Source organism: Lonchura striata, chromosome 6 (assembly GCF_046129695.1).
Source record: "Lonchura striata isolate bLonStr1 chromosome 6, bLonStr1.mat, whole genome shotgun sequence".
Taxonomy (NCBI): domain Eukaryota; kingdom Metazoa; phylum Chordata; class Aves; order Passeriformes; family Estrildidae; genus Lonchura; species Lonchura striata.
Genome location: NC_134608.1, coordinates 25,580,136 through 25,602,195, shown reverse-complemented (window position 1 = coordinate 25,602,195; position 22,060 = coordinate 25,580,136). Strand labels below are relative to the sequence as shown.

General features: G+C 37.0%; 2 protein-coding genes across 3 annotated transcripts in view; both read right to left on the bottom strand.

Moving 5' to 3' along the window:
* Nucleotides 1–227: 227 nt before the first annotated feature.
* EAPP (E2F associated phosphoprotein) lies at nucleotides 228–5,210 on the bottom strand. The gene is made up of 6 exons (XM_021542671.2): nucleotides 5,083–5,210; nucleotides 4,470–4,651; nucleotides 3,741–3,839; nucleotides 3,295–3,418; nucleotides 2,345–2,464; nucleotides 228–843 (listed from the first exon to the last, which is right to left on the bottom strand). Exons 1-6 carry the CDS (start codon nucleotides 5,154–5,156, stop codon nucleotides 582–584), a joined length of 861 nt encoding a protein of 286 aa, XP_021398346.1. The 5' UTR covers nucleotides 5,157–5,210; the 3' UTR covers nucleotides 228–581.
* Nucleotides 5,211–6,873: 1,663 nt separating this feature from the next.
* The window catches only part of SNX6 (sorting nexin 6), a 28,040-nt gene continuing 12,853 nt past the window's right edge, over nucleotides 6,874–22,060 (bottom strand). For both annotated transcript variants that reach the window (XM_021542673.3, XM_021542672.3), the window contains exons 8-14: nucleotides 20,835–20,940; nucleotides 18,361–18,436; nucleotides 17,049–17,088; nucleotides 15,815–15,901; nucleotides 14,763–14,922; nucleotides 13,657–13,742; nucleotides 6,874–7,222 (exon numbers count right to left, since the gene is read on the bottom strand). In XM_021542673.3, the coding sequence (XP_021398348.1) occupies nucleotides 7,169–7,222; nucleotides 13,657–13,742; nucleotides 14,763–14,922; nucleotides 15,815–15,901; nucleotides 17,049–17,088; nucleotides 18,361–18,436; nucleotides 20,835–20,940 (609 nt within the window). In that variant the 3' untranslated portion in view covers nucleotides 6,874–7,168. The remainder of the gene's footprint in view (nucleotides 7,223–13,656; nucleotides 13,743–14,762; nucleotides 14,923–15,814; nucleotides 15,902–17,048; nucleotides 17,089–18,360; nucleotides 18,437–20,834; nucleotides 20,941–22,060) is intronic.

Below are 22,060 nucleotides of genomic sequence, written 5' to 3'. Positions count from 1 at the left end.
GGGCTCCTCTTGCCGTGGGTTTGCAGGTCCAAATTCTCCTCCCCACTGGGGGAGAGGGTGGGGGGGAGTGAGCAAGCAGTTGTGTGGCCTAGTTGCCAGCTGGGTTAATACCGTTAACACAAACCACATCTGCAAATCTACCAAGAACAACAGCCTAATGACATCAAACATTCTGACTGAATGTTGTTTATCCCATGCTATAAAATTACCAATGCAGCTATGGAAAATCAGTTACTATAAAGTATTTATTCCAAGAAGCTGTTCTAATACACACTGAGATAATGAAGGGATAGTATATATACAGGGAATGATCGTAATATACAGATATTACATGGTATTTACAAAATATTTAATCCCCAATGATACAACTGCCTGATGGTGGGAAAGAACATTACTCTCATATACACGTAGTTAACTGTATGCCTTTTATAAACTTTGCAAAAAGTCCAACCATTATAAAGTTCTCAGATGAAAATGCACATTTATAACACCACATTTTCAAAAAGGCAAGCGTGCCTGCATTTCTAACACTTCCCACACTCTTAAAAACAACACAGGATTTTCCCCCCTGCATTTACACATTAGGAGTGGCTGGCCAGAACATTGAAGAAGTGAAAAACTTCATCTTTATCCATTACTGCTACTTCAGTTGAGCATTCAGTACATAATACTGGATGATATATTTCCTCTTCTTCTTGATTTGATTGTATAGAGCCAATTTCCTTGCTGTGCTTCATTTTCTTACTTCTCTTTACCTTCTTTCTGTATTTCAGTATTTCCTCTTTGTTAACAACACAGTTCATCACAAACATTGCTCTGTACTGTGTTTTGTAAGATTCATGTCTATGGAGAAGGGGAGAAAATGCAAGTCATATCATTCATACAATTCTGCTTCCAAGAAATCTGTTTACCATCACTGAAAGTGGGATTAAAGACAGGAAGTAACATGCCAAAGGGCTGAAAGCCAAATAAGTAGGAATTTTATAAACAGAAGTTACAGCTAGAAAAATAATAAAAACATAGAACTGCAGCCATCTGTTGTTTTTTAAGGCATTTTTAAAAAATACTGTCTGTTGCTGAAAGAAACACCCTGGAGTACAATGGTATTGGTAGTGCAGAATTATGCATTGCTACATATACCTCATAATAGTAAAAGATCAAAAAACTCTAAGTGTAAATACTCATCTACTGGCACTGGCATCCTACAACGTCACACAAGTCTGAAATTCCTTATTTATAAGTAATATCATTGACATATCACACTAGAAGCAGTGTGTCTATAATAAGACATAAAATTTCAGCTGTCATCAGTCTTAACAACTGTGTATCTGGAGTATGTAGCAAAATTCAGTTCTGTAGTTCAATTTAACACAATGTCCCTCAGGCTGCAATTTTACAGCAGCCTAAATGAACACAACAGTGGCTGCAGAAGTCCAATCTAGAATTCTGCTGGCTTATTGCTTGTATGACTGTGCTGAGCTATTACTGTGCAGTGGATTAAACCCAGGAAAGACCAGTCTGACAATACTAACACAGTTTTCTGTTAGCTTAGCAACTGAAATACGTAACTACAGAAAAAGGTCAAGGAGTACCAGAGCCAGAAAAGCAAAAACAGAGAAAAACAGCACCCAGTACTTAGATGATTTCAGGCTGCTGTGGAATTTCATCCTCAATCACCAAAAATACTCAATAAATTACAAGTATTTTATTGCTCATTTCAGAAGATTTCTTTCTACTTAACTCAAGTCCTTTCTTTAGCATGGGTTAGCAGCACTAACTAGGCCTGCAATGCAGTCAGATACTGAAGAGTAGCAGAACACACTGTGGACTTTCACCTAAATACCTTCCTGGCACTTTTAAATGTAACTACACTCAAAACTCTAACTGCTGAGACTCAAACCAAGTAAGAATACACTATATTTTATTTTGCTTAATCCTCCTATAACAAGACATTTTTAGACAAAGATAGCTTGGAATCATTTTATGCCTCTAAATATCAAGCCAAAATATCTATAGCCAGATATCTCTAAAATCCCCAATCTGCCTGAAATACCTGTTGAGTCTCCATGATTATTATTTTTTAAAAAAAAATTACCTACTCCACTTTGCTAACATTCTACCCTATTCTTCCCCATCTCCACAATGCAGGTTAAACTGATCATCACTCTTACAAACCAGCATCTAACCCTAAATCTGACTCACATCTACCTGCCTTCTCGTTATTTAGGGCCACCTTGCAAGACAGTTGATAAAAATCCATAGACGAAACTGAGTATACTAACAATACTACTGACCAAAAAAAAAAAAAATTACAAAAAGACCAATTATTGTTCATTGTTGTTACCTCTGACAGTCCAGGCATAATGTTGTCATGCAAGCAGGGCAGTTCAGAACAGCATCACTATTTGGAGCAGCTGCAGGTTTTGTCTGCCGCTGCTGGGGTGCTCTTCTCTGGTTACGGTACCTACCAATTCGAGAGAGGAAGAAGCAGAGCCAAAAATTGAAATTACATGCCCTTGCTGGTGGTCGTATCAATTCAATATCAAACCTTTCTTTGCATTAAAATACACCAATTAATACTTGGATCATTCTGGACACCTTCTGCATTAACTCAAAGAACATAAATGAGAAGGTGAGGGGAAAACACGTACCGGTATCTTTTGATTTACAGAGTATTTTCACTTGGTGAGACAAATAGATCTAGCATGACAATTTGTGCCTAACAACCCTCTCCTCTGACAAAGCATATCTCAAGTACGATCTCTGCAGGCAACATTTATTATCTTATTCAATAGATTTACATGGAAATTTTACTTCTGCTGTAAGAACCATTTTTCTACTTCAAACCTCAAAAAACCCTCCTTAAAGTAGCTTTGTATTGTTTCTGTTTTCTCTGCACATTTTTTGGCTTGCTAAGTTCAAAGTTCTCCAAAACCAGAAATTCAGTATTTATCAGGAACAAATATTAATTTGCAATCAAATTATCTTGAAATATTTTAATTCATAGCATGGTTGTTTAGATGAGATCTACAGATAAAACTGTCTTAGAGAATTTGGAAATCTTGATTTCAAATATTTTGAAGTTTTGTGTCATTTTGAAGACTCAACTTCTATTATATACAGCCAAAACATTTTACAGGCTTTTACATTTCTTATGCTTTAAGTTTATATATATAAACTAGTTTCAGATCATGGATTTGACAGCACTGGCTTTTTCTCTACATTTACCATTTTAATTTAAAATTTTCAGCTGATGTTAAGCATCTTACAATTCAAATATTCATGGTTGCTTACCCTCTCCTCTGTGAGTCTACCCACTCTTGGTCTCTACTGTCTTCTTCTGGGTCATACAGCAGCTCATCATTGGAGAGAATCCGACGTTGCTGATGTTTTCTGTTTTTCCGGGCATCCTGTGTATCTGGAAAAATTTATGCAAGAATATGTTACATCCGTCAGATTATCAAAATATACAATATGCAATTTCCAATTTTGATTTTCCATTCTTGCAATAAATCTTAAATGTCTGACTCATCTCTCCTCCAAGTGCATGACCCCAAAGCACTACTTTGGAATACATAATGAAATTGCAGGAGCTACACTGAGATTATACAGGCTAGTAATTCCCTTTAAAAATGCTGCCTTCAAAAACAGCCTCTTCACCTCCCCGCAAGAGGATTTTACAGGATCTGAGAGAATGAGTGGTACTATAAAGATGCCCTGGTATTTCCTCTGTCATTTACCTATTTTATCTTCATCCTCTGAATCAGAATCAAAGTAAATGTCATCATAGTATTTTGAAGTGCTAGCAGATCCAGTCAGCCCAGTACTTGAGGAAGTACCTACAAGTGAAATTTAAAGTGGTAAGAACACCCCACTAAAAGGACAGCAAGTATATAGCCCAAAACAAACTTACTTTCAAGTTACTCTGTTCAGAGTGTTCTACCTGGGTGTGCTAAATAGCATCTCTCCCAGTTTATTCCCACACCCTTATAATTCACATCACTTGTGTGACTTCATTTACAGGCATTCTCAAAGCAAAGCTGCTCCCTTCTCCCTCAAAGATGAACCTCAGGTATGGTTTGAAGGAAAGTTTCTCCCAACACTCTCTTCAGACACAGAGGACACCACATCAAATATGCCTGTCTGTGCCCTACAGAATACACACAGAACATCTTTATTCATGTGAAAAAAAAACAGGTGCGGCACATTGTTTCACAAATTTTGATTATAATAAAATTCACTAAAATAGTCCCCCAAAATTTCAGGGGCACTGAAGTTCAAAAATGCCTAGATGAACTGCCAAGCAGTCACAGCCACTCTGCATCTTAATTCCTACTCTGCGCTGTGTGGATGTGGTGATGCAAATACTGCTACATATTCTTAACTATACAACCAAAACCTAAAGATGATTTGGCCACCAATACATAATTCATTATTTCATATGCAAGCAAATGTTAAGCTTGATTTACCCATTTCAGGTGATTTCCATTTGCCTTCCATGGTCTTCATGGTGGTGTTTAGTTCTGCTTCCATCTCCTTTTGGAACTCATCATCGCTGGAAGACTCGCTCTCACCAGTCAGGCACTCCCGTATCAGCTTCCGCTTCTGGTCAGGAGTACCATGCAGGAGCACGTCCACCTCATCCTCTGAGCTACAAACATCGAAGTGGTACACACCTGATTGTTACAAACAGGCTAAAACGTGGACATAGTCACATGCAGAATGAATATGTGAATTGTGTGGGTGCACTCCTACGTTTATGGGCAATGTACATATTAAAACACTTTATTAGCTTAGGAGTATTAAAACTCTGGTTTAAACGCACAGGAGCTTCAGCCGACTGCGTGCAGCCTGCCACACTGCCCCGGCTGCTCTCGCTCCGCGCAGGGAGTGTGCGGGCAGAAATATAAATACGCGGGTTCAAGGAGACCGCCGCGGCTGACGTGCCCGACCCTCCTGCCCTCCGCGGGCAGCCCGGGGCCGATGAGCCCCGGCGCTCACGGCTCGGCACCGCCAGCGCACGCCAGGCGGGGAGCGGGGCCGCCGGCCCGAGCCCTCCCCCCGGCCGGCAGCTCCAGGCACCTGCTGAGCGCTCGCTCCTCGTCGCTGGCCTCCTCCACCACGTAGGGATCATCCTCCTCCCGCAGGCGGCTCATGGCGCCGCCGCGCTCGCCCGCCGCCGCAGCCAGGCCCGGCCCGGCCCCTTCCGCCGCCCCGCGCTTCCGGCGGCCGAGCCCCGCCCGCCCGGGCGGGGCGCGGCCCAGCGGCTGCCGGCCGGCCCGCAGCGGGCAGACGGCTCCTCTCCCCTTTCTCCGGGAGCTGCAGGGCCTCGCGTCCGTTTTAAGCACTTTTTTCCAGAGTTACCGAGCCAGAGTTGGAGCTTTAAGAGACACACCCAATACCAAGAGGCTTGGAAAAAATTTAATGAGCTAGTGACACTCAACAGCGAGGACTAATCTAAAAACTGTTCCCACATCCTACTTAAAATATTTACAATATTGTTAACTATATATACATTGTCAGCGTTATCCCTTGTAGTCTATTTATAGATGAGTTCCTTAGGAATTATACCTGTTATACCTTGAAGATGAACAGCACAGTATTAGTGTAGTAGGCATTGCTGGGAATACTCTCTGTACTAGGTAAGTTGCCAAGACCCACTGGGCACTGGGCATCGTAGCCTGAGGTGATGGGTACATGAATCAAAGCACAATGCAAACTTCTCTGCCTTTGCAATGTTTTGATGTGCAGGGCAGCAGGGTAAGTGTACGACACTGTGCAATTCACCCTGTCTGAGAAAAGCAAAACAAACCACACACCTCTGTGCGGCAGTACAGGGCATCTGTAATCACAGAGACATTGACTTGCACTGATCTGCATTTCCAACCGTACCATTCACCCAAACTTCACTGCTCCACTGAAGGCCTGCAAACAGCATATATTGCTTATAAAGCAGCAATCCCACTGTGAAGAGCAGTTCATTAAGTAAAGCCTCATTTTATGACATCATGAAATTACACAACATAGCAGCACCTCTTGGAAAAGGGTCATAGTTCAAGGAAGGGAGACCAATCAATACAACTAACATTATTGGATTCATAGCTCTAAGTCTTAAGTCCAGATAGCAAAATGAGATCTTCTTAACACACTCCTTTACAGGGGATATCTTCACTTTTTTCCTGAAGTAAAATATTTTATCTGTATGACAGTGGGGCAGTATTACTTTTCACTGATATCTTCTGAACTCCCTTCTGCTACTTTATTTCCCCTTTCTCGGAAGAAACTCAGGAAGTTCTCTCAAATGTATTTCTGCCAAAGAAATTGCAGAGTCAGCCACCAGACTCAAAACAATTTAAGTACACTGGACAGGAAAGTCACAGACAGATAAAACCTGAGAATGCAAGTGAAAAGTACTGGGCGAGTAGTGTTAGACCAATCCAATACTTAGTTAATGGTTTTTAAACTATGAATAGAGGAAAAAAAAATTAATCTCATTTACTAGAAAATACTAAGCTTATAGATTATACAGTGTCTGCATCATTTTAGAAAAATCACTGATTTCATGGTTTATTTTACAATAATTGGATTAGTCTACAAGTTAAGGCAAACATACTAATGCATCTGCTTTTCTTTTTAAATCATAGTTATAAAGGTTACACAAAGTTCTCCAAAATTTCTAAGAAATGTTCACAATTAAAAAAAAGTTTTTTGATAGAAGTACATGGGGAAAAAAAACTAAGACAGTGTATACAATGCCATTATAGTAACAATATTCAAATATCTAATGGTAATATTTAGCCATTTGAACAATGTGCTTCAAATGGTGATTTTCAGAAATTACTTACAAAGGTAAATAAGATTTCAGCCGTATCATAGTATTCATAACATGAACATTATTATATTGGCTATTTTCACAAAACCCAAGCATTTGGTTTCTGAACAATGAAAGCGTATAATGATTAAATAAACATGAATATGTATGTATAACAAGTATGCTGTTCATATAGTCTGGAGCTACTTTCACATGTTTAATTCTTTTGAAAGAAGAAGCTTGCTTATGTGCACTTTGTCAAATGTTTTCTCCAGGGAATTGTAAATGCCTATTTAAAGTCATGAAAACAAAATCCAGAGGAGGGCAGCCCTTGTTAGTGGGAGGACGGAACGTAGCTTATGTGTCACCATTTAACACTGCCAGGCAGCTCTGCAGAAGCTGTAAGTTACCCTGTAAAAATAAAGAAAAATATCACCACATTTGTCTTTTTTCTTTTAAGCTTGTGACAGAACAATGTTTTTAAATAGCAATGACATCACTAAAGAAGAATAGACAGGTTTTAAACTTATGGAAAAACATGTGTAACTTTTGTATTAAAAGTTTTTTAGAATGTAAGTATATAGTGTCATGGAAATAAAGAGAACCAATTTGTGATTCAAAAATAAGCACTTAATACCCTTCCACGTCTCTCCCTAGAGGTCTAGTCTGGCTACAAAAACTATTCACTGTAGAGCACTCTCTCAGCAATGAAATTCACAGTTGTAAAGTTTAAAATATTTTATATAGCAGGACCATTGCTCTGTCTCTAGAATGAAACCCCCTAAGTGTAAGTATTAATGTGTTACACTGAATACTGTATTCATCAGCAAATATTAAACAATTCATAGCACTCAGGAGCTCCTTGCTTATAGCAGCCATTCAAGCTGACAGCTTTGCTCAAGGAGGAGGCCCTGTTAGAACGACAGCAGACTGATTTACATGCTTAGCCAGGTGATTTAGCCATCAAATTGAGTTTAGCCATTAAAGGTGGAGCTACTGAAGTGATTATCAGAACATTAAAAACTGTGGAAAGGTGGCCAGAGCTTGGCTTAAAGTTGAGTTAATCTTATTTAAAGCATTCTGACTCTACTATAAAAATATACAGGCTGATTTCAGGTATCTGAATGAATTTAGGGAATTGATATTGCTGTGAATTAAGCAAATGTGATTGATAAGCCAGAATTTACTTTGCAGAAAAAAAAACTCACCAAAACAACTCAGTATTCATATGTTCATTCATTTATGCTTACTTCAATTTAAACTACTAGCTATTCACCATTAAATACCTGTACTATATTTGTTCCCAAATCTGGAATCTCTAAGAAAAAAATGTCATGCTGTTGAAAGTGTTAAGAGTAATTCCTATCAGGTTCAGATAAAGTGCAAGAACAAAGCAGTCTGAATGCCCAATTATGAACATGGAAGAAACTGCTGACTTGAAAAAATTTTGATTAAAAAAGAAACATATAAAGAAAATTTGAGACACACAAAAGCATGTAAGTATCTGTGATTTGCGTGCCTTTCATAAACAGTCCTTTCATAAGAAGTCCTTAAGAATTTGTAAATACTTTTTCACTTAAAAGCACTCCAAGTGACTTGTGATAGAATTATGATTTTACCTTTTGGGGCTGAGGGATGTCCTGCTTATCTATGCCCCCTTCAGGTTCTTATTATCCAGATTAAGCAATTAACTGATTTAAAGGCTTGAAAGCAGATGCCCAGTTATGCCTACTAAATACTTTTTAGTCTTGTCTAGAAGGCAGCAATTTCAGTTACAGCTTCAACAGCTTTTTTGTTTCTTTATGTCTATACTTGCAGAGGACAGTCACAAGCTATTTTTTAGAAGGCTTGTGATTTGGTGACATGAATAAGTTTTATATAAGCAAGATACATGAAGACTTGGTGGCCCATCTTTGTGGTGTACAGGATTCATAAATTTAAGGTCTCTGCTACTGAAAAGCTGATTCTTGATTGTAATGATCTAACGAATTGAAAGGAATACTTCAGTCTGAAGTCTTCAAATGGAATTCAAAGTGAAGTACACTTATGGACTGCACACCTTGCCTGTAACTAAAGTGTGACAATAATCTTTTGACCATTTATTAGAGAAGCATGAAGTATATTTGTAATTTACAGACCATTATGTAGCACTCTAAAAAAAAAAATAAAAAAAAGTTACCAGGACATTTGTGCTCATTTTAGCTGGGGTAGAATTGATTTTCTTCTCAGTGGCTAATATGGGGATGTGTTTTGGATTTGTGCTGAAAATCATGTTGATAACACAGAGATGACATCATTATTGCCAAGCAGCTCTTACTCTGCCTTTTCTGCTTGTACTGGCACGCTGGAGAAGTAGCTGGGGGTGCAAGGGAGTTGGGAGGGGACACAGCCAGGACAGCTGACCCCAAGTCACCAAAGGGATATTCCAGACCATATGACATCATGCTCAGTATATCAGGGGGGGAAATAAGAAGGAAGAGGGAGGCATTCAGACTTCTCAAGTCACTGTCACACATAATGGGGCCCTGCTCTCCTGGAGATGGATGAACATCTGCCTGCCCATGGGAAGCAGTGAATAAAGTCCTTGCTTAGCTTTGCTTGAGCACACAGCTTTTGCTTTCCCTATTAAACTGTCTTAAACTCAACCCACCAGTTTTCTCACTTTTCAGTTTTAGTTTCCAACTGAGGTTAAACCATCCTTTACACCAACATCCTGTTAAACCAACATCCTTTTACTTCACTTGTCTCCAGACTAAGCCAGCCAGTGTACTAAAATTTTCCAAATAGGCACATAATTCATTTTCATTAGATCAAATTTACAAAGTACACAAGAACCACCTTATTTAAGTTACAATAAATCAAGGACAATAGAAACTGTGAGCAATTACTCCTTGTGGCTGCATACTTGACATACTTGACTTACATCACCATAGCTTGAGAAAGTCCAATACATTCAGATTCAGAAAATTCTTTCTTTGCCAGCTCACACTCCTAAGCTGTGGATACTAAAATTATTGGCAGAACCACAGTCACAGAAACATCCTTTTCAGGAAAGAAAGAATTACTGACAAAACATTTCAGCAAATCCCTTAGCACTGCATTTTGCTTACTTCTTTCTTCTGTCAGTTCCAAACAGACATCTGTTGCTACTACACAAGAAATTCTTTTACCAAAAAACCCAGAGAGGCAAGAGTGTATATATTAATATTTGTGGAAAATGTATGTTTCTATTTCTTTATGTGAAGGAAGTGGCTGTCTTACTGAGTTTCAATTCACATGTCAAAAGACTCCAAATGTACAGCCAAGGCTTTGAATGCTCTAAGTATATGATTATAACTGTAGCAGTTTCACCAGCTATCAAACCTCCCTTCCTGAACATGAAGTCCAACACAGAAATACCTCAAAATCCAACCATTTAAAATACTGAACAGTACACCAAATGCAGCTTTTGCATCAAAACAGCCAAACACACAGGTCTTACATTAACTACAGCTGCTTTAATTACGAAGAAACACAGAACTAACAAAACAGAAGCTAAGCACTACCTAGGGGAATAATCACCCAGAATGGCCACAGAAAAAGAAACATCAGTATGTTCAGAGTAGGCCACTGACCAATGATTATCTAAAGCTTCAATCTGGCAGCTATTCTAAATAAATCTAGGGTACACACTGCTGCTAAGAAAGAAGGCAGCTCTCTTTTATTTCCTGACCTTCCCAGACAAAATTGTGTTTTGATACAAGGGATATTGTGAAAACAAGACAAAGTAAAGCTTAGGAAAACCCACAGCAACTTTCAGTGCCTTCTTACTATGCAGCTGCACACATAATTGTGCCAACATAAGGGAAAAGGAAGAGTCATGCATCATCATCCTTCCTGGTAGCAGTCTGCCCTTTCATCAACTGAAAACAAACTCAACCCACAGCCTGATTTTTAGCTTTTTCAAAAGTCTTGAGTTGTATTTCAAAAGGATAAGACGATATTAACAATACTTCCAAGAAGTATGTTATAGGGAAGTAGTACAAACATAACTGGGCAGAGAGGGTTTACTTAGAATGTGCATGTACAGTGTCCCTGATTCACTGAGATTATTTCCCTATGGCCCTCAAGTCTTCTAGAGCTATAGGCAGGTATAGCTCGCAAAATGCATGCTGTGCCTCAGAACCTTCTCTCAGTTCTTTGGTCACTCTGACTTCTTCTGTGCACCAGCCTCTGTATTTTAGGATTTGTGTTTTTCTTTCCACACAGAGCAAGTAACTTTAAACTGCAAGTCAAGCAGCAGCCTTCACTGTTGTCTGAATTCCTCCAAAAGAGCCTCTCTCAGGTGAGTTCAACACCCACTGGTACATCATATTTCACCTCTATGTTTTTTGTGTGAGGCAGCTCCAAGTCCAGACGACACATAGCCAGACTGATTCAGAAACAGATGCATCTGCATGGCATCTAGTCTGGAGGCACTCACTACTGGAAAAGAAAACCCCTAATAGAAGACTTCTAGCAAAAGGCTGTGGCAGTGGGTACCCATTGTCCCCACACCTCTTCCCTACTTAGCATTTTCGCTGGAAGCAAATACTTAGATTTGGTAACAGGTCATGTTGCAAAGTTTGTCAGCGCTGTGCGCCACACTTGACTGACCAAGCAATTGCCATTTTCTTGCTACTAAACTTCACATGCCTATCTCCAGCAAGTGCAAACGCAGAGAGACCGCCAGCATCAGGCAAAGTATTTTGCCAAGAACCTAGAAGCAGGGGGCTTTTGATCTGCTGTAATTAATTGACTGCCTATGTGAGAAACATGGCTTTCTTTTATGTTTCTACTAGTCCTCTTCTGGCTGTACTTCAAGAGGAATTAGGTGTCTAGAAAGCTAAGCCCAGTCAAAACCAGGGCTACCCAGTCCTTGCTTTTCAGCCATATTCCTTTAGCACTGCTCTTCCCACATCAGGGCGCAATACTACATCCAAAAAAAAAAACCAAAAAACCCAACAAACAAGTCTTTTAATATCTTATTTTTTCCTTTTATGGAATTAAACCAGGAAGTGTCCACCAAACCATTTAATCCTTCAATAGTCCATACAGACGAATAAAAACCTACCCATAAGACTCTCTTCAAATACCTTGGTTACTGCATTGGTAAGAACATTCCCCATTATATAATGTTGAAAAATACAACAGACTGTACTTATAAATTTTGTAATAATCAAACCCAGAATTCACAGAAATAAAAACACAGCAACCAAACTGATCCATCTGTAGCAGCTTAGCTTGTTTTTAAGTATGAAACAGTGGCATTGAAAGAGAATTTTCAAACCTAGTGAGAAATGAAACATCCTTTCATTCAACAGGTTACAGTATTTGTTAATGTTTCAGTATTTATCATTTTTAGTCAAATGACCTTTTATTATTGTAAAGCTTTAAAGCTTCAAAACTGTCTGGTGAATGTTGTCCTCCATGATGAAGTAGGTGAAAAGGGTCAGCAAAAAAAATTCATCTTCAAAAGCAGAACTACAATTCAAAGCTTCTATTACAGCTTCATGGACTCCTTATTACTAAATTTACTAAGACAAGGTAAGGCACAGACAGACTATTCAAAGAAATTAGTGTTAAACACAAGCTGTAGCAACAACCTAAAGCTAAAAATTTTCAAGCACTTCCAGGTACTGAGGACACAGGAAACATATATCAAGTTGAAAGCTACAGAACTTAAGCATCTTCCCTTTGCATTCCACAGTTATTAGCTGTCAAAGAGAGTATTATTCTAACGTTGTGACTTGCATAGTTAAAAGAAGTGATTCTTTAACAGAAGACAGAGACATTGTCAAAGCATTCCGCTTCAAGGCATGTGGAGACTTCAGCAAGAGTCAGTTACAATAAATGATGAAGAGTCAAGGATTGAAGCAGGACATAAGTATTCCCTTACTAAAGTGCAATATGACAAATCAATAAAAACTGTTCAAATAAGATTGTTAGGACTATTTAAAGTAAGGACTGTTCACCTAAAAAAAAAAAGTCATGTGTTCCATACATTACTGATTGCTTTACCAGCAAGACATAAATATCTCATTAAGTTGAACTTACACCTACAAAGATCTTCAAAATAAAAAAGTCCCCCAAACAACCCTTTTTACTGCACATGGGTTTTACAAGCAATAGGTTTAGCAGAATGAAAAAGAAACTAAAGCAGCAATACACCTCTTAACAAGTCCTTTCAACTGATATATTCTGAGCTAATTCATAGCTTCCTAACCAATGCAGTATCACATTTGAAGAGAAATGCTAAAGAAATTATTTTTAAAATGAAGCTGCCTCCAGATATAAGACTGTTCAAATAAGAGACTGCTGTAGTCATCCAGGAAATCAAATACATTGTGAAATTTAAGGACAGTACAGGCCTCCTAAAGTTCTTTTCCCACAAAAAATTATTTTCCTGAAAGACTATCTGCAACATGTCTCTTTCATTAGTGGTTTAAAGCTGAAAGGCAAAAAGGTTCAAAAAGCATAGTCATCATAATGGACAGGCCAGTGTGATTTCATGCTTAATAATCTATATATCAAGTCCCAAAATCTGGCTAACAGGAGAAACCACTTCCTATCTCATAGTGAAATGGAGAGATGAAGTTTTAAAAATTTGAAGTTTTCAAGTTCTGCAGATGTAAATACCAAACAGCCAAATAAACATAAAACTGAAGGCAAAATTGTCTTCCAGGATATGAATTTTTCAAAGGCACCTCAAGCATACCAATTTCTCAGAGACACTTCACTTATACTTCAACTGTAGCCATTTTGGTTAATCAAGCATATAATGTTCAAAATCGCTTGAAATGTAGGCCCAAAAGGATCACAGTTACCTTAGCATGCTTTAATTCCAGTTCTGCTAATTCCACCAGATTTTTTCTGAATGCTGCAACTCTTCTTGTCTTAAAGTCTATCAGTTCTATAGAAAATAAAAATGAACTCATTAACAGTATCCCGGCTACTGACTTCAGCTATTAAAAGACATTCCTTCAGGATGAAGAGGTAAAGGGTGAGAGAAGAAAAAAAGAAAAACCTCCGGTAAAATCTCAGCACATTCTGGGCTCAAAACTGCAACTCAGTTGGAAGAAAGCAAACCATCATTGCAGTTCCACACCTCTACGTGACCTTTTGTGGACACTAAGCTCTTTAGAAAAAAGACTGCCAAGTGGATGCTTTTAACATTCATTTATTTCTCTTATTCCATCTGCATTGTTTTTTCAAGGCTGATACTTGAAAGTCTTCAGGGAATACTAAGCTAAAACTGGGAAGAACAACAGTATGCCTTCTGCATATACCATTGTGGCTAACAGGATCACTCATTCTCCACTGCCTCATAGGAATCATTAACCAGATTTACAGGCTCAAACAACTCTTCAATGATAAAAACAGGAGAGCATGGTGTTTAAACCTTGAACAGATCTGCCACAAATGATGACTCAGACACTACTAATTCACTGAAGTATTAACCTAAAAATGACAGTAAGTTTCCAGAAGAAAAGTAACATGTAAATAAGGTTCATTTTCTCTATTAATTCTGTAATTCAGTGAAATCTCATTTCATTATTTCTCCCTCCTCTAATGTAGTATCTTATCTGTGACAGATTGGTGCCTTCAAAGAAAGCATAAAACCAAAAGGGGAATTTTAACAACACTAAAATATTTGTTTGCTATTACTGCTAACAGTTATAATTTCGTATCCTAGCTTAAGTATGTGGAAAAAAAGCTTAACAAGTAATTTGCACCTAGACTTTGCTCTACCTATCAGAGCTATGACAAGCCAAAGAAAAATATAATTTGAACTTTCTAAAATAAATAAAATATAATATTTCTGCTTAGGAAACAGTACAAAAATCTATTCTTATTAGATTAATTCTCATTAATAACATACTAAAATGTTAATTTTCAAGTAGTAACATAGGACCAAGGACCACCCAAATACCTTGTTTTGCTGATTCAGAAATTTTCTCAAATTTCTGACAGCATATTTGTTGAGTAGTTTCAGCTTGCAGCACATCCTTATTCTTTGCTCTTGCTTTATCCAATGCCTTATTAGCATTTTCATAATCCACTAGTGACCTAGATCTTCTATATAGGAGATCCTATTAAGAAAACAAAGGTTGTATGGAGCTTATAAGATTCTACCCAAGGAGTTTATAATAGTCCAAGTAATTAAAAAAAACAAATTAATTTTAGTCCTTGTTGCTGTATTTCAGTACTTAGTAAATTATTTGCATTCACTTTACTTCATCCCCCAGGTCACAGGAATGTCCATACTAGATCAGATCCACAACATTAATACTGTTTGGTCTCCATCTTGTCTGACAGAAGCTAGCAACAGATGGCTTAGATCAAACTTCATGAAGCCAAAGAAGGCAAACCATTGGAAATTTCACAGCTTCTTAGATTAGAAACAAACTACATTTAGATTATGCATCTGAAATACACACAGACCCCAAGAAGCAGTAGTTAACATTTTTTTGTGCAACAGTTCATGATCTTCTAACTACACACATTTACTGTCAAATGCCTGATCATTCTGTGATGTTGTTTAATCATCTCACATCAAACAATAGTAAGAATTAAATTTTCTGTAAGCACAGAATATCAAATTCAGCCCATGTGTTCTTGTATCAGCATTAGTAGATTTTACGGAATGCCCAATTTCAATATTTAAAATAATGCAGAATTGCTTGCAATTACAAACACCAAACACACTGCAAACATGAGAACAGCCCTTCCACTGTTTCTTGTTACTGCATGATTTGGCCTTGACAAGTGGCTTACTCAGTTCCACACAGTCAGTCCCACATCAGCAACTACTTTATTACTTCTTATATTCAACAGAAACAGGTTTTACAGCTAAGGGAAAAACTGCAGGCTAGAGAAGGCAGCACTTTAATCTATCTATATTGTGAGCTGATGATCCCATATCACTTTTTTTTTAATGTTAAAAAAAACACAGTTTCACTGAACAAAAACCCATAGATTCACCTTAGCAGCTTGAGATTCCCTAAGGTAGTATTTCAGAAGATCAGAAAGCTTAAGATCTTCATCAGCAGATACCCGAGCCTCTATTTTCTGGAAAAACAAAACACCACCATCAAACAAAAGAAACAGCAAGCAAAAGGATCAACTTAAAAGCATCCAGACTTGGGGTATTCATTTGTATGATACAAATTAAATGTAAAATATGCAGTACCTAACAGATGGTCTTTTTCAAAAACTAAAATCAGGCATTAATGACAGGATACTTAAAAATGCAAAATGAGAAGTAGTATTAGGATTTTTGTTTAAAAAAAATAAATTATTGTATTAAAATGTAAGGAATAAGCTACTCTGTGAGCAGTAGTTGACAACTGGCTTTCTATATTAAATACTGCTTTTTTTCCCCAATAGCAATTATATTTATCATATGCTAGAAAAAATGTAGAGAAACAAACTTACATTAAGAGTTGCACATGCAGTTTTATGTTGTTGTTGTAATCAAAGGAAAACAAATTGTTAAGGGATCTTTGCAGACTAATTGTGTAACTGCACATGCTAAACGGCTTAAAAAAACAAATTAACTTGCTTGCATTTGAAACAGATTAGAAATACAGTCTGCAACTGCATTTTTTAAACCTTAATTAAAAAAAAAAAGATAATTTCTGAAATGCAACATTTTGAGTCAAAGCAAGTAATTCTGTTAATTTTCTTTAAAGTATGTGTTTATGCAGATACAATTGTCAGTTTAGGAGATGCACACATTTTTCATTTGAAAGTGTTCCTGATACAAGACAAACATCTTCTCTCTACCAAGCCAAACAAGTAAAGCAAAAGAGAAGATATCTGAAAAACTGGTTACAAGCATAAGCAACATTACTTTTGAGTAAAATAAGTACAAAAACAGATCTCAGCTCCAGAAAAAAAGCAGCATGACCACCATTTTTTAAAATTAAGGATTCCATTTCTTCATTTCTTTTATCCATAACAAGTTCTGTCATTCCCAGTAACAAGTATGGAAGATCTCTATGCATTTTAGAGGAACAGAAGAGTATTACCGCAGACTGCCTAGAAATGTTCGGTAGACTGAGGAGTCCTAGGGTTCATTTTACAAAACACAGGACTGAAATGTTAGGCTTCCTCATCCCATACTACACATTGCTTAAACACTCCATTTAAAACTCCATATTAATCTACATATTAATGCCTTGTTGACACATGATGTCTGTTTCACAGTACATACCCTTGTTTTGTCAAATAACTCTGACACCTTCAGAAAAAACCTGTGCAAAGGAAACAACTCATATTACAACATTGTTTTGAACAGTCTAATTACTTTCTAGAACTCACACTATAGTCTGTGTCTGGCAATAAAGATTGCAAAGGCATTGATTACAGTTACAATTCACAGAACTCAGAGAACATACTAGTTTCGAATTTCAAACATGTGGCAACTGTGCAATATAAGAAAGGCAAGGGACAAACAAAGCGTAACAGATGGATATTCTCAAGTAAAGAGTAATTTCTCAGCGCCTCAAGGATTCTTTATGCTTCTCTGAATTAAATCCCTAACACCAGCACCATGGGCAATAGCCTTACACTATTATCAAGTGTCCTTTACACAAATTTGAATGTACTTTTCTTCACACAGTAAACATGACATATGTCTTACTTGGAATTCAGGGATGGTGAGCAACATCATGGAAACATCTCCACTGCAGGAGACAATACACATCTTCAGTCTCACAGAAGACTGAATTACAGTCAAATGATACTGTTTTGACAGAAGACAGATGTGATTTCTGACACACTCTAACAGACTACAACAAATATCAATACTATCATCAAACTATCTGGTATATAAGCTATCACCACACCTGGAAGTATATCACTGTAATTCAGGTAAATTAGAAAGTTAACTTTCATGTCCTACCTGTTGTCACACTGACACCAACATCAAACTATGTATGTATGTTGACAAGCACTGACACCTTTAAGCTAGTTAACTAAGTTTTATTGTCAGATACACCAGACTTCATCTTCAGGTAAATCACTGAAAGGCTAAAGGACCAACATCTGTACATAGAGACATCTTTCTGAGTTCTGGGGATCTCTGTAGATTCCTTTGTTTTCCTAAGGGCAGTAAACTTGCCAGAACAGCAGAACTATTTTTCAGGATGTTGGTACACTCAAAAAAAATCCATGTACTCAGACTGAGACATGTGCTTCCTGCATATATCAAAGCATTTGGAACATTTTTTAAAATGGTGAAGGAATTGCGGGTTTGTTTTTTTTTCCTTATTTGATGAGGACTTTTCCATCTCAACTGTGCAATTTTCTACAGACTGTAGAAATTAGCATTTTTTTACAGGCAAATATTAAAACAAAACTGTTAAATGCAGCCTGCTAAGGAAATAAAATACTAGAGAAGAAAATGTTTCAATGTGATAGAGCTGTAAAATTCTGTTTTTTTCTCCTAACAATAGTTAACCAATCTCAGTAGGCCACCATTAAGACACAACAAATTACCCCGTAGGTTATTAACAATATCTTACTTGCATATATCTGTGGAGTCCTGCGTTCCTAATGCATATAAGGAAGAACCAATTCTATTATAGTCATCCGCCACATCTACAAAAACAAACAAACACTTGTTTTACTACCTCATTCCTCTTCTTTCTGAAAATTTTGAAATTACTTTCTTCAAAAATAGGTAAAAGGACATGCTTTAACACACAAGTAGAAATAAAATTGTGATAACATCACTTAATAGGAAGGAGAACTTCACACAGTAAAAACAGTGCTGTCACCAAATTGCACAATCTGTAATTTACCTAGGAGTATTTTATGCAATTAGAACCTGCTAGGTGAATTTACTGTGCAAATTTTTTAGGTTTTATTTTGATGGAAGATGTACAAACTTAATGGTTAAAGTCTGAATTAAATTTTATTTTAAAACTCTTTGGAAAAAAAAATCACAGTTTAACAGTAACAAAAAGTCTGTGTGCTTAAGAGCAGTTAATTGACTATAAATCCCAAGCTACAAAAAATACAGCACTATATACACAACACATTTTCTAGCACATCCCCATTTCTAGGAAACCCTTACATCTGCAACAAGCAGTCACTGGTTAAAGTAGCATTAGTGTTAAATCACTTTAAACAATGAAATTAAAAGCAGTATTTTTAAGAAGGATGCATAATTTGACCAGTTAGGTATTGCTATATAACATAAAAAACATAAAAATTAAATCTTTTCACACAGAGCTTTTTAAAAAAGCTTAAAGTATTAACTAAATGAATGATGGAAACTAATAGATCCAAGCAATGAACAGGAAAATACATTTGTTTGTTATTTCTGAAGTTTATATGCATTTAAGCAGACTTATTTTTTCTTAATAACACAACCTTAACAGATTGAGTGGGTTAGCTTCCACATAATTCATTACTCCATACATCATCAATGCAGCTGGTTACAGTGAAGAGTGGTATTAGGAAGCAATTAATATCCCCTTCTATTCCTCCAATTTCAACATAAAAATTTATTTTCTTCTGGAAATAGCAAGTGTGTTTGCAAGACCTGCATCTCTCTGTTGATCATGTTATCCATAAACTACAGATTGCCCATTTCCAAAACAGGTTTCCCAGGTCACTGCTCTACTCCTCTAGACAGAATTTCAAAAGGTGCCATTTGTCCCAATTCACAGTTTGTCAGAAGTTGTCAGTAAACATCATACATGATTTGAGCCTGGAAAGCTTTGTCATGAGTTTGATCAATCCTTTCTCATCAGATCCTCTACAACCTCATTTCAAAGGATTTCCCCACTTCTACAACCAATGTAAACGCCTTTCTCACTCTGTAAATAAATCTTGGCACCTCATTATCATGAATGAATTTCAGTTCTCATTTTAAGAAAGCAATCAAAACCACCAGGAACCACTTCAGGTGGGAACTGAATGCAGATACAGGGCTCTTAGCTCATTTAGCCATAACTGACTCTTTCCATCCTCTAGCATAGATACTAAAACTACAAAAGACTCAGTGTTCATGCAACTGCAAGAAAAGCATCTGAAGAACTCAAAATTCTTAGTTCAACATCTTATCCAATATCCATTTTAGAGATCTTATCAATGGAGATTCATAAAAGGTTTGTGACCTTGTTTTGTATGAACTATATTACTGTAGACAGCAAAAACAGTATAAATCAGACCCAAACTCCAAGGAACAGACAGAATATGGAAGATCAATTATGATTTATCTAGGCAGAAAAACTTAAAAAGCAAGAGCAACAGAGGTCAATTTCTTCTGAGTTTCTCAAAACACAATAATCCTAAATCAAACACAATAGTCCTAACCTGAATATTTTCCATTTTCTCAAATAAATGAGCTGCACTTGAAAAGCCCATCTAGAGCTTTCAGAAATCAAGTTGGCTAGCACTCAGCTCATGAAGACAAATCAATAGGCAAGTGGTAAATCTTGTCTCATTAAGAAAAGGGATCCTGCAAAACAAGCTACTCAATGTATGCCTTCCTGTCTCCACTCTAAATGGCTAAAAAATGGAAACCTAGTCTAGAACCAATGGCCCAGACAGGAGTTTGCTCCAGGTAACTTTGTTAGCAAGGTAATGCAACGGCCCGGTTTGCCAAGAGATTGCACTCAGTCAAATCAACCACATCCTATCAAGAACAACTGCACTAGGAATAAAGTCACGTGTACTGCCATATTACCAACCTCTACACCTAAATGACTGAGTCAGGCTTCAAAAAACATTAATACTTAAAGTGTATTTCTTTTCAAGCAGACAGCATGAAGAATAAACATATCCTCAGTCTTGCACCAGGCCATTCTTACTCCATCCAGTCTACTGCAGCAAGCCTAAACTTAGAAAGCCAGATTGAACTTTAAACTCTGAAGGCTACACTTGGAGAAATGAATTCACTTTTCACATGCAAAAAAAATTACTTCTCCTCACTAACAACTTCTGTACACTTTAACCAGTACTATTTTCACCCTGGAAAAAAACTCACTTTTATGTGATCTTGTCATTTTATCAGATTTGGCAGAGGCATCTTTGACTCGGTTGTGATATTCTACAAGGAATGTTCTCTCATGTTCAAAGAAGTCATCTACATCCTACAAAAAAAAGGGAACAATTAAAAAAAGAGGATTTCACCCACTCTCTACAGAGAAATTTCAGAGTAAAGTTATATGTTTCACTGTTGCTATGACAGGAAATGCATCTGTTTTTATTGCCTAAAACACCATTTATATGAACTGATTTCTTCTCCACTTATATAATGATCTTAAGCTTTATTAAGAATTACGTAAGAATTAAGAATTTGCAACACATATCCTAAAGGTCTATATAACTAAACATGAAGGAATAACAAGGGTCACAAAGGGAGACAGAAAAATAGAATACATGTAATCTACTTAGAAAAAGGGGAGAAGGGATGAAAGTCACCCAGTAGCACAGAGGCTGCAGTCTCAGACAAGATGATTTGAACTCCTAGCTCAGAACACTGATCTTAATGACAGACTTCTTTCAATTTGGTAAACTATGGTAAATGTTAATATTGTCTGTATTGTCATTTGAGATAACTGGTTTATACTTATTTTTAAAAACCCTCTAAAATAACATAGATGCTCAATACCATGGAATAGCCTACAACATGGGCTTTGAACAACGTTCTTATGAAACTCAAAGTTATTTAGACTTTATATTTTTTCTCCAAATCATAATTAATGGTTATATTCACTTTGCAGCAGTTTCAAAAAAAACTTTAACCCTAGAAACTTTTAACTCTTTTAAAAATTGCTACCAAACAGAAAGTTACCACAAGAAAGAAAAGAGATTAAAAATCATCCTCTGCAGAATTTTTGATTGCTATAAAATTGATCTTGTAGCTTTTGGAAAAGTAAGAATTAAATTGGGATTTTCATTACTTTTTTCCTTGGTTACATTCTTACATCTACTAGGAAAAATCATATAACCTCTACTGCTGCTCCTTGAAACAGGAGACAGATTCTACAGGACTGGGAAAATTCACTCCATTAGGAACTTCTGAACAGAAGCCGTTGTCAGACCTAGTTCTCCTTTCCACTTTATAAAATGGCAGGCCTGAACAAAAAAACCCCCAACCATATTATCAATTATCTATGTATTAAAAAAAGGGTGCTTAATTTCATAGAATACTGAAAGGCCACGAGAAAGCTCTCAGTTATTTTGCATCCAGGCCACAAGTTCTCACCC

Coding starts and splice junctions, on each gene's coding strand:
- EAPP (XM_021542671.2), bottom strand. CDS start 5,156: ATGAGCCGCCTGCGGGAGGAGGATGATCCCTACGTGGTGGAGGAGGCC. Junction 3,840..4,469: donor ATGGAAATCACCTGAAATGG/GTAAATCAAGCT, acceptor TTTCACTTGTAG/GTACTTCCTCAAGTACTGGG. Junction 2,465..3,294: donor GTAGACTCACAGAGGAGAGG/GTAAGCAACCAT, acceptor TCGAATTGGTAG/GTACCGTAACCAGAGAAGAG.